The sequence below is a fragment of the Prunus avium genome, chromosome 6, assembly GCF_965620075.1.
Source record: "Prunus avium chromosome 6, drPruAviu1.hap1.1, whole genome shotgun sequence".
In the NCBI taxonomy this organism is placed as follows: domain Eukaryota; kingdom Viridiplantae; phylum Streptophyta; class Magnoliopsida; order Rosales; family Rosaceae; genus Prunus; species Prunus avium.
The window spans coordinates 5,876,999-5,891,977 of NC_142289.1; the positions used below are offsets into that span (position 1 = coordinate 5,876,999).

The 14,979-nt window shown below is 38.3% G+C and overlaps 2 protein-coding genes across 2 annotated transcripts; both read right to left on the reverse strand.

The window, feature by feature from the left end:
• Positions 1 to 3,804: 3,804 nt before the first annotated feature.
• LOC110765059 (UPF0481 protein At3g47200-like) lies at positions 3,805 to 5,557 on the reverse strand. The gene is made up of 2 exons (XM_021968106.2): positions 5,531 to 5,557; positions 3,805 to 5,372 (listed from the first exon to the last, which is right to left on the reverse strand). The coding sequence occupies exons 1-2, from the start codon at positions 5,555 to 5,557 to the stop codon at positions 3,894 to 3,896; spliced, it is 1,506 nt and encodes a 501-aa protein (XP_021823798.2). The 3' UTR covers positions 3,805 to 3,893.
• Positions 5,558 to 12,959: 7,402 nt separating this feature from the next.
• On the reverse strand, positions 12,960 to 14,378 carry LOC148293540 (UPF0481 protein At3g47200-like). The gene has a single exon (XM_088254508.1). It carries the CDS (start codon positions 14,376 to 14,378, stop codon positions 12,960 to 12,962), a length of 1,419 nt encoding a protein of 472 aa, XP_088110634.1.
• Positions 14,379 to 14,979: the final 601 nt, after the last annotated feature.

A 14,979-nucleotide genomic window follows, 5' to 3' on the forward strand; every position in this document is an offset into this window, starting at 1 on the left:
TAGCATAAATAAATTATTTGTTGATGTGTGATGCTTAACCGGTTAAATAATTAGAATGGTCATTATGAACAAGGGCAAATACACAACTTTTAAGTGTAGATGCTCGAGATTTCTAAATTCATTTTTGTGATACAACTTGTAAGAATGCAATATTTAATTTATATTATTTTAATTTCAATTTACTATAATGTAATGTTATCTGTTTCATGATGTATTTGTTGTGAATTGAGCACAAAACTTAACTCACCCTCCCCTAATGATCTTGTTGTTGATGGAACTTTGTGACACACACAATGATGGATGAATCACACACACACACACACTTGAGAAACCAACCAAGCACAAAGTGACACAAGTATTTTAGAGGTTCAACAATTGCCTACATCCTCTTGGTGATCCCCTTGAGAAATTCACTTCATGAAAGAATAAGTTACAACTTTGGTTTACAAAGAAACCCCCTTAGAACTCTATTCTCTCCTCAAGTCCTCTTTTCTCTCTCACCCCTTGCTCAACACTTTGAAGCACTTGTGAACACTCTCACAACCCTTGGTGTTTCCCCCCTTTGGTGTCTAGACACTCAAGACTACAACTCAGCTCTAACTTGAACTGATTTCTCTCTCTCTCACGTTCTCCCTTGGTGAGATAACCTCCCTTTGCACACAATAGCTTCCAGCTACTTGACAACTTTGAGATTAACCACTTGATGTTGTCTTGCTTCCTCTTCCCTCTTATACAAACCTTTGGACTCCAAGATAAGGTATCATTATGTTATGCACGTTCTTGCTTTAGTTATCCAACTTTAGACACCTGTTTTGGCAGCTCACAAAGCAAGTGAACAATGGCTGCTAGCTGCCATCTATCTCTTGAACCAAGAGAGTATTCACTCATTGAAGCAAGTCATCAATTTGCCAAAGTGTTCTCCCAAACTTTCCAGCTGCTTGCCACCTTCTATTACCTCAGAAGTGATCCATAAAATCCTTGCAAGCGGTAGAAAGTGGTAGCACACCAAGGAGGACTTGAAAACGCGTAGGAAAAATAGCACATCACGTCTGGCGACCGGTCGCGGATACCTTGCGACCGGTCGCTGATACGTTTTGGATACCTTGAGGATACATTGCGACCGGTCGCGGATACCTTGCGACCGGTCGCTTCCTGCGATTTCTCCAGTTTCGAATCTGTGCAAAAACGACCGGTCGCCCAAACCTTGCGACCGGTCGCTCACTCCTTCACTTGCATACTAAATGTGAGCCATTTTTCCAACAGTATTGAGATAAGATGATTTCTTTTAAGTGTTTTCTATGCCGGTGTATAAGAAAAGAAAAATATTCACGACAATGTGCGTGCGTGGCATAAGCTTACAGGCAAAGAACAATTCAACTTTCCAATAACAATATTTTCTACTTCCTTCACAACGGCAGAGCCTCCAAGTAGTTATTTATTTTATAGGACGACCTGGAAAATTGAATCTGCCAATTCGAAGCATTATTGACTTGCACATACACATCTCCTACAATCGTGATTTTGGGCGCACCAAGCATTTTATTATACAACCGTCCCAGTAAACATTTCACATGGTTTTTATCTAACGCACAACTTGTAATCACTTACACATACATCCGATTGGAGAGTAGGGATAATCCCCGTCCAACCAATTGTTGAGAAAAAATGGCTCAATTAAAAAGATACAAAAATAAAGACTAGCGACCGGTCGCAGGTTATGAGCGACCGGTCGGTTTCGGCAGATTGCAAAGTTTGACTCTGTGCCAAAGCGACCGGTCGCATGTTATAAGCGACCAGTCGGTTCAGAGAAGAAAATCAAAGTCTGGTGACTCTGAGGTAAAGCGATCGGTCGCATATTCCTGGCGACCGGTCGCCCCGACTTTGCTGTTTCAAGTTTCTACGCGTTTTCAAGTCTTCCTTTGTGTGCTATCACTTTCTATCGACTTGCAAGGATATTTCTGATCAATTCTGAGATATTATTAGAAGGTGGCAAGCAGCTGGAAAGATGGGGAGAACTCTTTGGCAAATTGATGACTTGCTTCAATGAGTGAATACTCTCTTGGTTCAAGAGATATATGGCAGCTATCATCCATTGTTCCCTTGCTTTGTGAGCTGCCAAGAACAGGTGTCTAAAGTTGTATAACTAAAGCAAGAACGTGCAGAACTTAATGATACCTTATCTTGGAGTCCAAAGGCCTATATAAGAGGGAAGAGGAAGCAAGAGAACATTAAGTTGTTAAGTGCATAAGTTTGTGCAAAGTATAGAGAGTTGAAAAGAATCTGGAAACTTGTAAGTTCAGAAAATACCAAGGGGAGAGCAAGAGAGTTCTCTAAGTGTATCAAGGTGTTGAGCAAGGGTGAGAGAGAAACAGATTGTGAGGGTAGAGTTCTAAGGGGTTTTCTTCTTTGTAAACCAAAGTTGTAACCTATCTTCATTAGTGAAAGTTCTCAAGGAGATCACCAAAGAGGAAGTAGGCAATTTGCTGAACCTCTATAAACACTTGTGTCATTTCTATTTGGTTAATTTTCTGTGTGTGTGTAAGACTCATCCATCATTGAGTTTGTCACAAAGTTCATCAACAACAAGGTCCTAAAGGGAAGTGAGTTAGTATTAATTCACTACACCAATCATATAATTGACTGCGATATATTTTAGTACCAAATTATTAAGTAGATTTTTTTATTTTTTACAACAGAAGGTATTCAAAACTACATAATTCATCCACAACAAACTTATGACATAATGAAGTATTGAACTCACCACAAATATGCATTCATGTGCATCTAACATGAGATCTTCTCCAATCAAATGGAGGAGACAACTACTAATATAGTTAATTCAGTGATTTAAAAAAACACAAAAATTGTTTATATACCCTTCACAAATTGGAGATTTTTATAAGTATTTGGCGTGTGTGAATATATATTGAGGGATTCTTTAAATAATCTTATTTGAGCAACACCTTGTGGGGCCCATTGACAAATTTATTTCAACTATCCGAACCGTTTATTTTTCTAGTCTTCATTCATAAATCATCCTTGCAAAAAAATTCGACGAATAAGAAATCATTAAGACATCTAGTTGTGGCCAACAAAATCGACGAACATAGTGCTTAAGAAAACACTAAAATAACAACTATTAAATTGAGTGGTCAAATGGATTCGAATTCAAGTGATTTTTTGTATATATGATCTTTGAAGCAATACTTACAAAAAAAGATATAGTTCGGAACATTGAAATACATTGTGGAATGAGCCCCGTAAGATGTCTTATTTGAGGGAGTTTGTATGTGTGTATATATAGGACTTGGTAAAGTTAAGTTTACATTCCTCAAGTAAAGCGCTATCCTTTCGTTGCATGAGAGTTGTTGAACCTTTTTAGTAAATAACCCCATATATGATTGTACCTAACGACCACTTGCTTGCTTGTATTGAATGTCTTCAAACCCTTTGTAATAAACAAACATAAATACATAATCTTTATTAACAGTCACATTTCAAATTTAGTTGAGTCGATCGATAGTTGTAATTGGAAAAACATACTGGCGTTTTAGTAAAAGAAATAGTATTTCTTGTCACAGAACAGAATACGTTTTATATTATTTTAACAAGTGGTATGAAACCGATATCATATATTTTAATTTAGGACATTAATTGACAAGTGGTATTCATCAGTCATTTATTTCAATCAGGTGGATTACTACTTTTCTCGCAATGGTGGTTGTAACTTCACATTACACAAGTTCTTTATATAGAAATAGGATACAAACTCTTTATATAGAGGACTAAACGATATACACACATAAATGAAAATCTAAACTCGATGGATGGCCCCAAGAGAAATCAAACCAGCCCTGCAATCGTAACCACCCTTCCCCTTAGAGAAGCTAGTATTAGCGAGGGTAAACGGTGAAGTATGTCTGGAAGGAAGTAAGAATGAAGGCCAAAATCGAGGCAATAAACACTGTCGCACTCCATGCAGAAGAGAAATAAGTGCGATAAAGGTCCTTGATGTATCTTCGAAACCAGTATGTACTGGTGTATAACTTGACTTGGGCGCACAATTTACCAAAATAAAAGTCGTCCATACTGACAACAACTACTTCATCTAGGATATTTTTAAACTGAGTCAAATCTTGTTTGTCTCCAATCCGATTGTCCTTTATGATCTTTTTTCTCCGAAGCAGTTTGATATCCTCTGGGGAACGGATAAGACTCTTCATGAGGAAGGCATACGATGTGACGCCATGCGTACCGCCAAACCTGCATTGCTCATAAGCAATCAGGTTCCGAAAGAGTGAACTCGTCGTGTCATGAATGAGCACTTGTGGAATTGTAATTACCCCATCCTCAAAAGTTATTTTCAACAAATTGTCCTCAGTACTTGCCCCAACTTTCAGTTTCACTCCCGACTTCAAAAGTTGTGAGGCGCAATTCAATCCCCACTTTGTATCGCTTGCTGGCTCTACAGGTTGATCATGATCAGGATCAAGGCCTGAACATTCACCCTCGGAGCTGGATTCCTTATCAATATCAATTGACACCTCGTCGGTTGAGAGGAAGTAGAATTTGTGCAAGAGATCAAGCAAATGCTTGAACTCTAAACTTCCCGTCTCTTCTTTTATTTGCTTTAGGCTCAGAGGCTGAAAGAACTTGAGAGCAAGGCTAGTGACAGACTTTGGCAGTTTGCACTTAATGACATAAGGCTTGATAGCTTCGTACAAAAGTTCGAGAATGAAGAAGGGGATCTGGTTTTCAAGTAATGCCAGATCATGCCGAAGAGCAGCAATCATCCAAGCACTTTCTGTGCATGGATCAGATTTGTATTGGTCAGAATTTATATAATTTAAGCTTCGGTCAAACCGGAGAAAAAGTTCCAATATGAAGCAACCATCAAGTAACATTATTTCTGCAAGCTCATCCTCTGTATACTTGATGGTTTCAGTGTAGCATTGACGAACCACTCGATCCAAACCATAAATAGCCTCGGTGCAGTCTTCGAAGCATTTCTGAGACTGTTGTTCAGCGCATTTCCTATACTTAGGATCTTCAGGATCTTGAGCAACTTTTTGCTGAAAAAATGACATCATGTAAAACCATTTATATTGTTTCATTGTTGCAAGGTTATCAACACTGTCTCGATGCAAAGGCCCGATTGAGACAACGCGAGGGCGGTAGGCATCCACCTTGACTTGCCGAAGTTTATCCGGAACTTTATAGATACAAAATTCTCCTTCGACTAGTATTTCGCTCTCGGCGTAGAAGATTTTGTACTTTGTTTGGTCCACTTTGCTGAGATTTTCAATAATCTTCCTCTTCCAGTTTTCTCTTTGTGTTTCTTCATCATCTGCTGCAGGGTTTGTCTCACGTACCTGTTTCGTTAAAATGGATAGGAGAAGAGGAGGCAACAACAGGCCAAAAAAAAAAACAGAAAGTGTAATTTAATAGACTGCATACAAAGTATATGGGTTGAGCTTTAATGTCAATGTGGATGCAAATGCAGAGTCAAAGAGAGAAGCTCTAAATTTACCTGAAGTTCTTCGCTCGATTCACTCATCTTGGAAGATTTCCCTTTATCGTCCGGTCGTCTACCAATGTGATCGAGCTTAGTCCTAGAAGACTGAATATTGCCTTTAATTTATAGCCGAACTCTCAAGCTAAAATATAATTTTACAAAGACTCTACTCTCAAGTCTCAGTTTTAACAATATCGTTCACTCAATGGTACCCCTAGCTTAGCCCTATAGCAGGCTGGAATTAATTAAGAATGACTCCTTCTGAAGAAAATGTTAAAGTATCAACCCCAGCTCAGCCCATTTTGAGGAGCAATCTCTACAATGTTCTAGAAGCACCAGAGGTGTAAACAACAAGGTGATAATACCACTATAAATATCTAGAATAATATATATATATATATATATATATATAGATCAATCTAGGAGAAAACGAAAGTAATAGCTGAAGTATAAAAGCCCAAGTCGGTGGAGTGGCTATCTAGAGAAGAAACAATTATGGGGCTGGAATAAAAGAAAGTCGGCAGCCATTTTGAAGAAGAATAGTCTAGAAGGTAAAACAATTATGTAGCTAATATTATATAGCCAAGGCGGTGAGCTTTGTCGGCTAGAATAACTATAAATAGGCATGAAGCCAAGCATTGTAAAATCAATCAAGAAGTGAAGAGTGTCAAGAAGAGTGAGCTATAGAGCTAAGTAATTTTTGTGAGAAGCGTGAGTGAAGTAAGAAAGAGTATTTGTAAGAGTTGGTCTTTTCTTTGAGAGTTGTTTGTTGTAATATTTTGTGAGTCTAATATAAGTAAATTGTTTACTTGTTTTGTCTCCAACAAGTCTATATTAGAGTTGTGTATTCTAATTTGCTCAACATTTGGTATCAGAACGGGACGGTCAGTGACTGATTCTGCGGGAGCTTCTTTGAGTCGTGAAGAGTTTGTCTTTACAAGTTTGCATCTTTAGATCAAGCTTGTTTGGTACTACCGGAATTCTACCAACACGATGGGTGATCTTCACGTAGTTGGAGGAATCACGAAGCTCAACGACAAAAATTACAACACATGGGCGACATGTATGGAGTCTTATCTGTAAGGTCAAGATCTTTGGAATGTCGTCGGGGGCAACTATGTTAAACAACCACAAGAAGACAACAATTACACTTTGCGTAAGTGGAAGATCAAAGCAGGCAAAGCCATGTTTGCCCTAAAGACAACAATTGAAGAAGAAATGTTGGGTCGGAAACTTGGACTCATCGAACCAGTCGATGGGACCAGGGACGGATCCAGGAATTTTCCTTCCAGGGGTCAACGTCCCGACGGCTACTTGATATTGATTTCGGAGCTGAGGTACATTCATCTGATCAATGTACCTTGAAAGCATGGGAAATTGAGTTGCAAAGACTTGCCTAGTTTCTAGCTTTACTGAAATTGTAAACAAAAAGAGACGAGAAAAATTAGACAAGGAGGAGATTTTAGAACGCAAGAAACTGATAAACCTAGAAACAAGATCAATTTTTGGAACCAAATGACATAGTTAAAACTTGAAAAAAGAACAGAGCCCAATAATTCATCAAATCTATTGTTCTAGCCATTAGAACAAAAAATGGCAGAAAGGTCATCAAATTTAAACAGATTTTAAACAAAACAATACTAGAAAAGACAAATCAATGATTCAGACAATTAATTTAATGAAATGAACTTTAAATTTGAACAAAAACAGAGCCCCAAAAAACCATGTTTATGCCAGAATATTGGCAAAGTACAGTGATTATTCAATTTCCAAATTTCTACATTTCTAAAACCCAGCTAAAAAGATCATAACTTGAAAACAAATTCCCAAGATACGTTTACAATTAATACCCAAATCTGGGAGCTGAAACTGATATGGGGAGGGGAGGTATCGGGCTCTTTGTGTTAAACAGAGTCTGCGCCTTTTTTTTTTTTTTTTTTTTTTCAAAACGTGAGACAAAACGATGTGGTTTTGTCCTTTTAAAAAAAAAAAAAAAAACATTAGTAGAACGACGTCGTTTTGATGTCGAGGTTAAAAAAAAAAGAAGGGGAAGCGCGCAAGATCTCTGCGCGCTGGAGAAGCAGATTGTGACTCTTTGGGGACTTTCATCAAACACTTTGCAGGGGTCAATTTTCTCCCCTTCCATGGCAGATTTCAGAGGTTGCAGGGGTCACTTGACCACCCTTGCTCCTCTGTAGATCCGTCCCTGGATGGGACCCACACCGCTCTCTCCGTCGAGGAGCTTGTCATAGTAAGCACTGACGTCATTGTTGAAAACAGAGACGAGTTTTGGTTTCAGCTGCCTGCCTTTTTTCTTCTTTTTGTCAAAGTTGAGGTTTTCTCCTTAAGTTCTTAAAAGTAATTTTACAAAGGGATAAATTTATCTTAAAATGTTTGAAGATAAGGTGAATGAGAAAATAGAACAAGTGGGTGGAAATAGTAGCACTCTTTAGCTCAGTCTAAATGAAGAAATAGAAGACTAGGAATTAGGAGCGGGGCATTCAAACCAGAGAACCGAAAAACCAAGCCGAATTGGATTGAAAAAAATTGGAAAAAACTGAGTTGACCACAAACTGGACCGAGTTGACCACAAACCAAACAGATATGTTTGGTCCATTTCCAATTTCAGTTCTTGTAGTTAAAAAAAGGGGAGCGACTTAAATATATATTATTTATTTATATAATATTAGCCCAAACCCAATTTTTTCTCCAAGCCTAATCTTTCTTCAAGCCCAAATACTCTTCCAAGCCGTCAAGCCCAACTCCAAGCCTTGGAATTTATATATAAATTTTTTTTGAAAATATAATAATAATAATCCGGTTCAAAATCAAACCGAATTAAAAAGTGGCTGGAATTGGTTCAAACCGGACTAGTCGGTCGGTTTATAATTTTTTTTTACTAAAATTGGACTGAATCGGACCGATTAAATTATTCCGATTTTGATTTGAAGTGGAAACCAAACAGTGCCCACCCCTCTAGAAATGCTTACAATCTAGGCTTATTACAAATACTCTTGAAACTTGAAGGACGAAAAGAAAAATTCCGAGACCAAAGTGGGATAAACAAAAAAGTTCAGGGAAACCACATGCGGGATCTATGATTAATTTAAAATTTTGGATAACCTATGACGAAAAGCTATGACGTATGTCACTTACCTAAGCCGCAGTGGCAACAACTTTCAAATTCAAAACAATTGCATGCTTAGCTGGAAAAGCATTGAAGATTGCTAAATAAATAATTGGAAGCATAATTACTTCTTATTTTCTAAATTTTGGCCCGATTCGCAAGAAATATAAATAATATATCTTAATTTATTTGGACCAACCACTCATTTGTTTGTATCTTACTGACATTTGATCGGCGGAGGAGGAGCCAGGAGGGAAGACAAAGTTGTTTGTATTCCGACGTCAACAAAGGGGTAATAAAAACGATAAGACTCAACTTTTGTTTTCTCCCAATTGGTAATAAAAGATAGACAAAGTTGTTTGCATTCCGACGTCAACGAAGGGGTAATAAAAACGATAGACTCAACTTTTGTTTTCTCCCAATTGGTGTTTGACGTTACTCACCAACCATATTGCCTACGACGTTTGACGGGTATCATTTTGGGCTACATCAGTGTGTTCAAATAAAATAAAAAGACCTCCAAGGGAAAATATCACGGTCATTCTCTCACAACTTGTTTATATATCAAATAAGGGTAAAGGGTCTAAAATCCCGTGGACTATTTGGCTTGTCGAAATGTTCACTCTGAAAAAAAATTTCAGCCAATTTAGTCTTCGTATTAAATTTAATTGCCAATTTCACCCCCTCCGTTAAGTTTTCCCCAATTCCATCCAAATGCCTGTCAAAAAAGAATAAAATAATATTTTTAAAACACAAGTTGAATAAAATATTAATAAAAATAAAAAAACCAACAAAAACTTTTCTTTTTCTCTCTCTAGAACCTCTGTTTCCCTTCTTCCCAGTCAAACCCAATCCCCTCCTCTCTCTTCCATAACCACCATTACCAGCCACACTCACCATCATCACAGCACAAACTCTCTGTTTATGTGTCTTGTATAGCTACTGTGACTGGAACAGTCAATATCCAAATCAAATTCAATGGTACCATGAGAAGAGCACTGTTTGGCGTAAGTTGCTTCAATTTCTTGAACTTTGCACTCTTTTTGCTAGTGCTTGTATTTCTACCACGTATAGCACTTCCTGGTATTAATATGGTGGGCTGCCAGTGCCAGCGACAAGAAAGATTCAGGAAGTGCTTGGACTACAGAGATAACCAGCCACACTCACCATCATCACAGCACAAACGATGTATATATTGATGGGGTGTTGGGAAGGATGGGGCGAATTCAATTTTGTAGTTGTTGGGCTATCGGCGATGAAGCTGGTAGGATGGGGATGAGAGAGGCCAGAAGTAAATGGTCGAGATTTTTCTGTGCATTTGAAGAGAGAGAGAGGGGTTGAGTTCCTGATCTGAGTTTTTGATTGGAGGGTCTGATTGAGGTTTGGATCGGGTGCAAAGAGAGAAAGAGAGATGAACGGGGTTGGGAGACAAGGGTAGAGATCTAGTGCGGCAGGGGTGCACCACCAACGACAGTACTCCGATAACTTCTTGGAGACTTCGTCCAATGGCAGGTGGCTTCAGTCAGCTGGTCTTCAACACCTTCAGTATTCCAACTCCTCTGGTGCATTCAAAGCATCTCTCTTTCACTTTCAGCCTTTTTTGAAAAAGTGATCGAACCCTAAGAAAAAAGATTTGGGAATTGACCGTACGAAGGAAGCCAAAGGGGGCTGAGAAAAAGAAAAGTTTTTGTTGGTTTTTTTATTTTTATTAATATTTTATTCAACTTGTGTTTTAAAAAGATTATTTTATTCTTTTTGACGGGCATTTGGATGGAATTGGAGAAAACCTAACAGAGGGGGTGAAATTGGCGATTAAATTTAATACGAAGGCTAAATTGGCTGAATTTTTTTTTTAGGGTGGACATTTCGACAAGCCAAATAGTCCAGGGGGATTTAGACCCTTTACCCATCAAATAATGCATCCGGTAGTAGTATCATCTGGTGGTGGTTGTTACGGTCACTTTAGATATAAATAATAAATAATTATTTTTTATAAAAACAAATTAATCTATGTTCCTACATTCAAAGGAAACGAAGGACCGCTTCCTCTCTCAAGTTAACTTTCTTCCCACCACTTCGCCTCCATCTACATCTCTCCTCAATCTAGGGTTCTTCTGGCGATGACAGACGAGAGCAAACCGACGAATAACTTGCCTATAGATCATGACCATCGCTCCAAGAAACAGAAAGTGAATGCTGATGATTCTTCCTCATGGAACCAATTTGCTAAGAATCCAACCCATCACTCTACAACAGAAACAACTGCTCAGCGCTCTACAATCCTGGACTTCCAGCGTATGACTGACTTACTCAGAATCTCTATATGCTAGCTGTTGTCAAGGCTTCAAATTATATGTTCACTTGTTTTTTTTTTTAGACATTTTATTAATTTTTCCTTAACTCAAGAATCAAGAACCTCACCTCTCTTTTTGGTTTCATTATTAATTCTTCTTAGAGAATCACCAATATGATTCGCAAGGAGTTATAGTGCATGGACCGTCGTCCAGGGAATCAAGCCTCCGAAGATTGGTTGAGCAAGTTATAAGTGAGCTGCCTGATAACAAGAACATAAAAGAAGATAAGGGAGGTATTTGGTTGGTAGTGCATCTTAGGAGTCGTTATTGATCAGCTATTTGGTTGTTGTGATGTTCGAATTTTTATCTCCACAAGTAAATTAGGGGAACACCTTTTGTTTTGCTTGCTAAATAAAATTAAGTTTGTTTCGATTTGCGTTAAGTGGTCCTATTTGTAAAAGTGGATCACATGTAATGTAACAGCCATGGAAGGGGAGGCAAACGTTCAACATTTTATATATATTCCCTTTTGTCGTCTCACCCACCATATTCTAGCTAGTCCGAGCTTTCCAGGTGACTAAGTATTGTTGCCCTTTAATCAATTTATAGCCTAACTATGAAAATGAAATATAACAATAGAAATGGACTCTTGCTCCATAAATTGAGAAAGCAGAAAGATGGTACAGACTCATTATGTCTTTAGTTGTTTGCAGTAAGATACATAATAGAAATTCATAAAATCAAAGTTGTTGAAGTTTAGGACAAACACCAATGACGGCCCTTTTTTTATTTTGAAAAAAACTTGGTTGAATGTAGTGATAGATCTCTTCGGTTTTATGGCTAAATTCTTATAAGTGAATTGCGCTTGATCGAATCGATCCTCTCTCGCTATATTTTTAGGGGCTTCAAGTAAATACATGACCTCTCTTGCGTTGCGTTATTTCTACATTTTTTTATACAAGGTATATTTACAGGGAGGGGATATGAACAAAAAGACCTTATGTACAAAGATAATTGTTAACCACTTGATCACAAATTTTTATTTATTTTCCTTATTTTTATGAAATAAATTTTATTTTTAAAATTAAATTAAATTGTTCCTAAGAAATTATTGCGATGAACTAAAAACATTTTAAAAACAATTACTAAAGCTAGGGTCTCAAATTTTTAGCACTGCGGGGTTGGAGAAAGAAAAAAAACTGTTTATGACCCTATTTATTAGGATCCTAAAATTTGGGTTTGGAGATGGTCTTAGAGAACAAATAACGTCAAGCTCTGGAGATAGCCTTAGAGAACAAATAACTGAAGCAAACAAAACCAAACATATCGACCAAGAAAAATATTTTAAAACTCAAATAATCATGTGTAAGCTCCGACGTACCAAAAGCTGTGACGTAATAATATATGCGTACATAAGAACAACTAAAACTGACCCAAAGAATGAAAATTGACCCAAGAAAAAGAAGAAAAGAAATTAAACAAGAAAAAAGGGCAGCAACCTAAGAGTCGAAAGAGTGAGAAATGAAATAAAGGCGTGACCGTGGAAAATAGGATGTGCCGGGAATATGGAAAAAGCTGGCAACAATAAGTCAAAACCTGTCACCTATATTTGTGGAAGGTCACGAGACCAGCAACCATTCATCATTAGCAACCAGCCCTTCTGATGTTTTATAAGCCAAAAAGTCACGAACTCAAAATTAGTATCCTTCATCGATTTCAATTCAGGGACAAACAAGATTTGATCAACATAAAAGCGTATATCTATAACTATGAAAGAAATTTTGCTTAATAAGACGAAGGGTGCACAAATTAATGCAAACAAGCACATGTTGCAAGATGATGAAAATTTTAGTTTTATTCAGATGATCAAGTCCATACAATTTAGAGATTGCACACAAGCATGCATAATAATACATGGCGAAAGCATAAAGAAAGAAGCAAGCAAGAAAACAAGCATCAGCTGCGAGAGGGAAAACGCAGCCAGGAAAGATGTGAAACTCCATGTGGAAGAGAGAAATAAGTCTTAGCGAGGGTGAATGGCATAGTACGTCTGTGTGACAGTGAGACTGAAAAGGACAGCCGCAGCCAAGAATGCCGTGATACTCCATGGACTAGAGAAATATGTGTTATAAAGGGATCTCATATATCTCTGAAGCCGCACCATCCAAAATACTTTGAATTTGCGCCAGTGAAACCAGGACCTACTGTAATCATTCACCTGGTCGCACAAGTCGCCAAAGAAGAAGTCCTTTGGATTAACATGGTCTAAAATATTTTGGAAATGAACAAAATATTCGCCTCCTGCAAAATTTTCAACTATGATCTCTTTTTTCTTGAGTAGTTTGATATCCGCTTTCGAACGGATGAGACTCTTCATGAGGATGACATATGATGTGATGTGATGTGAACTCTTGAGATGACATTGCTCAAAAGCAATCAGGTTCCGGAACAGTGAATCTGTAGTGTCGTCAATGAACACCGGTGGAATTTTGATTGTTCCTTTTTCGAATTTTATGCACAACAAATGGTCCTCGGCCAACCCTTTTTCAAACTGGATTCCAGCGTCATAAAGGTCTGAAGCGCAATACTTGAATTTACTTTTTTTCTTACTTGCCTTTGCTGGGACTGGGAGGAAGAACTTGCCCAAAAGTTTAAGCAAATGGTTGGAGTTTGGAGTCTCCGTATCTTCATTTCTTGCATGTTGGTTGCTTGCCTTGGCAGGACCCAATTCAACTATATGGCCCGATCTTGGGAGGAAGAAGTTGTGCAAGAGATGAAGCAAATGCTTGCAGTCTGCAGTCTTAGTATCTTCATTTATTGCCTTTTGGTTCATGGGTTGAAAAAAGTTAAGAGCGAGGCTAGTGACCGAATTTGGTGGTGTATATTCCACGGTGTGAGGGATGAGAGGCTTGATAATATTGTACAATTTTTCGAGAATGAAGAAAGGGATCTGGTTTTCAAGTAATGCCAGATCATGCTTAAGTGCTGGGATCATCCAAGCATTACTGAATATTGGATCATTAGATTGGTGTTTCAACGGAATATCTGAGCAGTATTGGTCATACCTGAGGAAAAGCTCCAACATGAAGCATCCGTCAACCAACACTATTTCTGCGAGATCTTGCTTCTCAATTTCTGTGAGATCTTCAGCATAGCTCTCACACACTTTTGTGTTTAAACCACAAATGGCATTGGTGCACTTTTTCAAGCATTCAGTAGTATTTTTAAAGTCGTTCGTTTGTTGCAGAATGAAGAGCATGTAACGCCATTTGTGCTCTTTCATAGCTATGAGGTTAGGGTTGTCTCGATGGAGAGGTCCAATGGAGACAACGCGAGGGTTGTAGGCATCCTCCTTCACTTTTCGAAGTTTACGTGGAACTCTATAGATGCTCAAGTCTTCTGAACCTTTTTGCACATCGCTGAGCTTGTCTGCAATCCCCATCGTCCACTTATCATTCTTAGGTTGTTGATTATGGCTCAACTTGCACCGAAAGAACTTTGTGCTATCATGAGGGAGGATGCTGTCATGTGGTGGCAGCAGCTTTGCAGGAGAATATCTACCTTGCAGAGCCTTTGCAGAGGAATATTGAAGCTTTGGCAGAAGATGGGAGCACGTGGGAGACAAAAGCCATGCAAACTTGGCTGGCTTTCTGACTTCATAGTTGGCCTCATAATTTGACTAGCTGGCCTTCACCCGTTGGCTTCTCTATATATTGAGAAGCATGGCAGCAGCTGAAGGAGAGGTGTAGAGGGAGAGAAACAGCAAGAAGCCATTCGGCAGAGAGAAGAAAATTCTCTCAAGTTGTCTTTGCTTTGTATTTTCAGTTTCTCTTCCTATTGTAAATGTGTGAGCTTGGGTATATTTGGGGCTTGGGTTTCTGAGTGTTAAACACTATTGTATTCTCTCATTCGATTATAGTGAATACTCCGTCGTCTCCAAACTGGATGTAGGCATTGCCGAACCAGTATAAATCTTGGTGTTCTTGTTGGTGTTGTTTGTGTTCATTTTATCTCCTGCTAGTTGTGTTTATTTTCACTCGCAC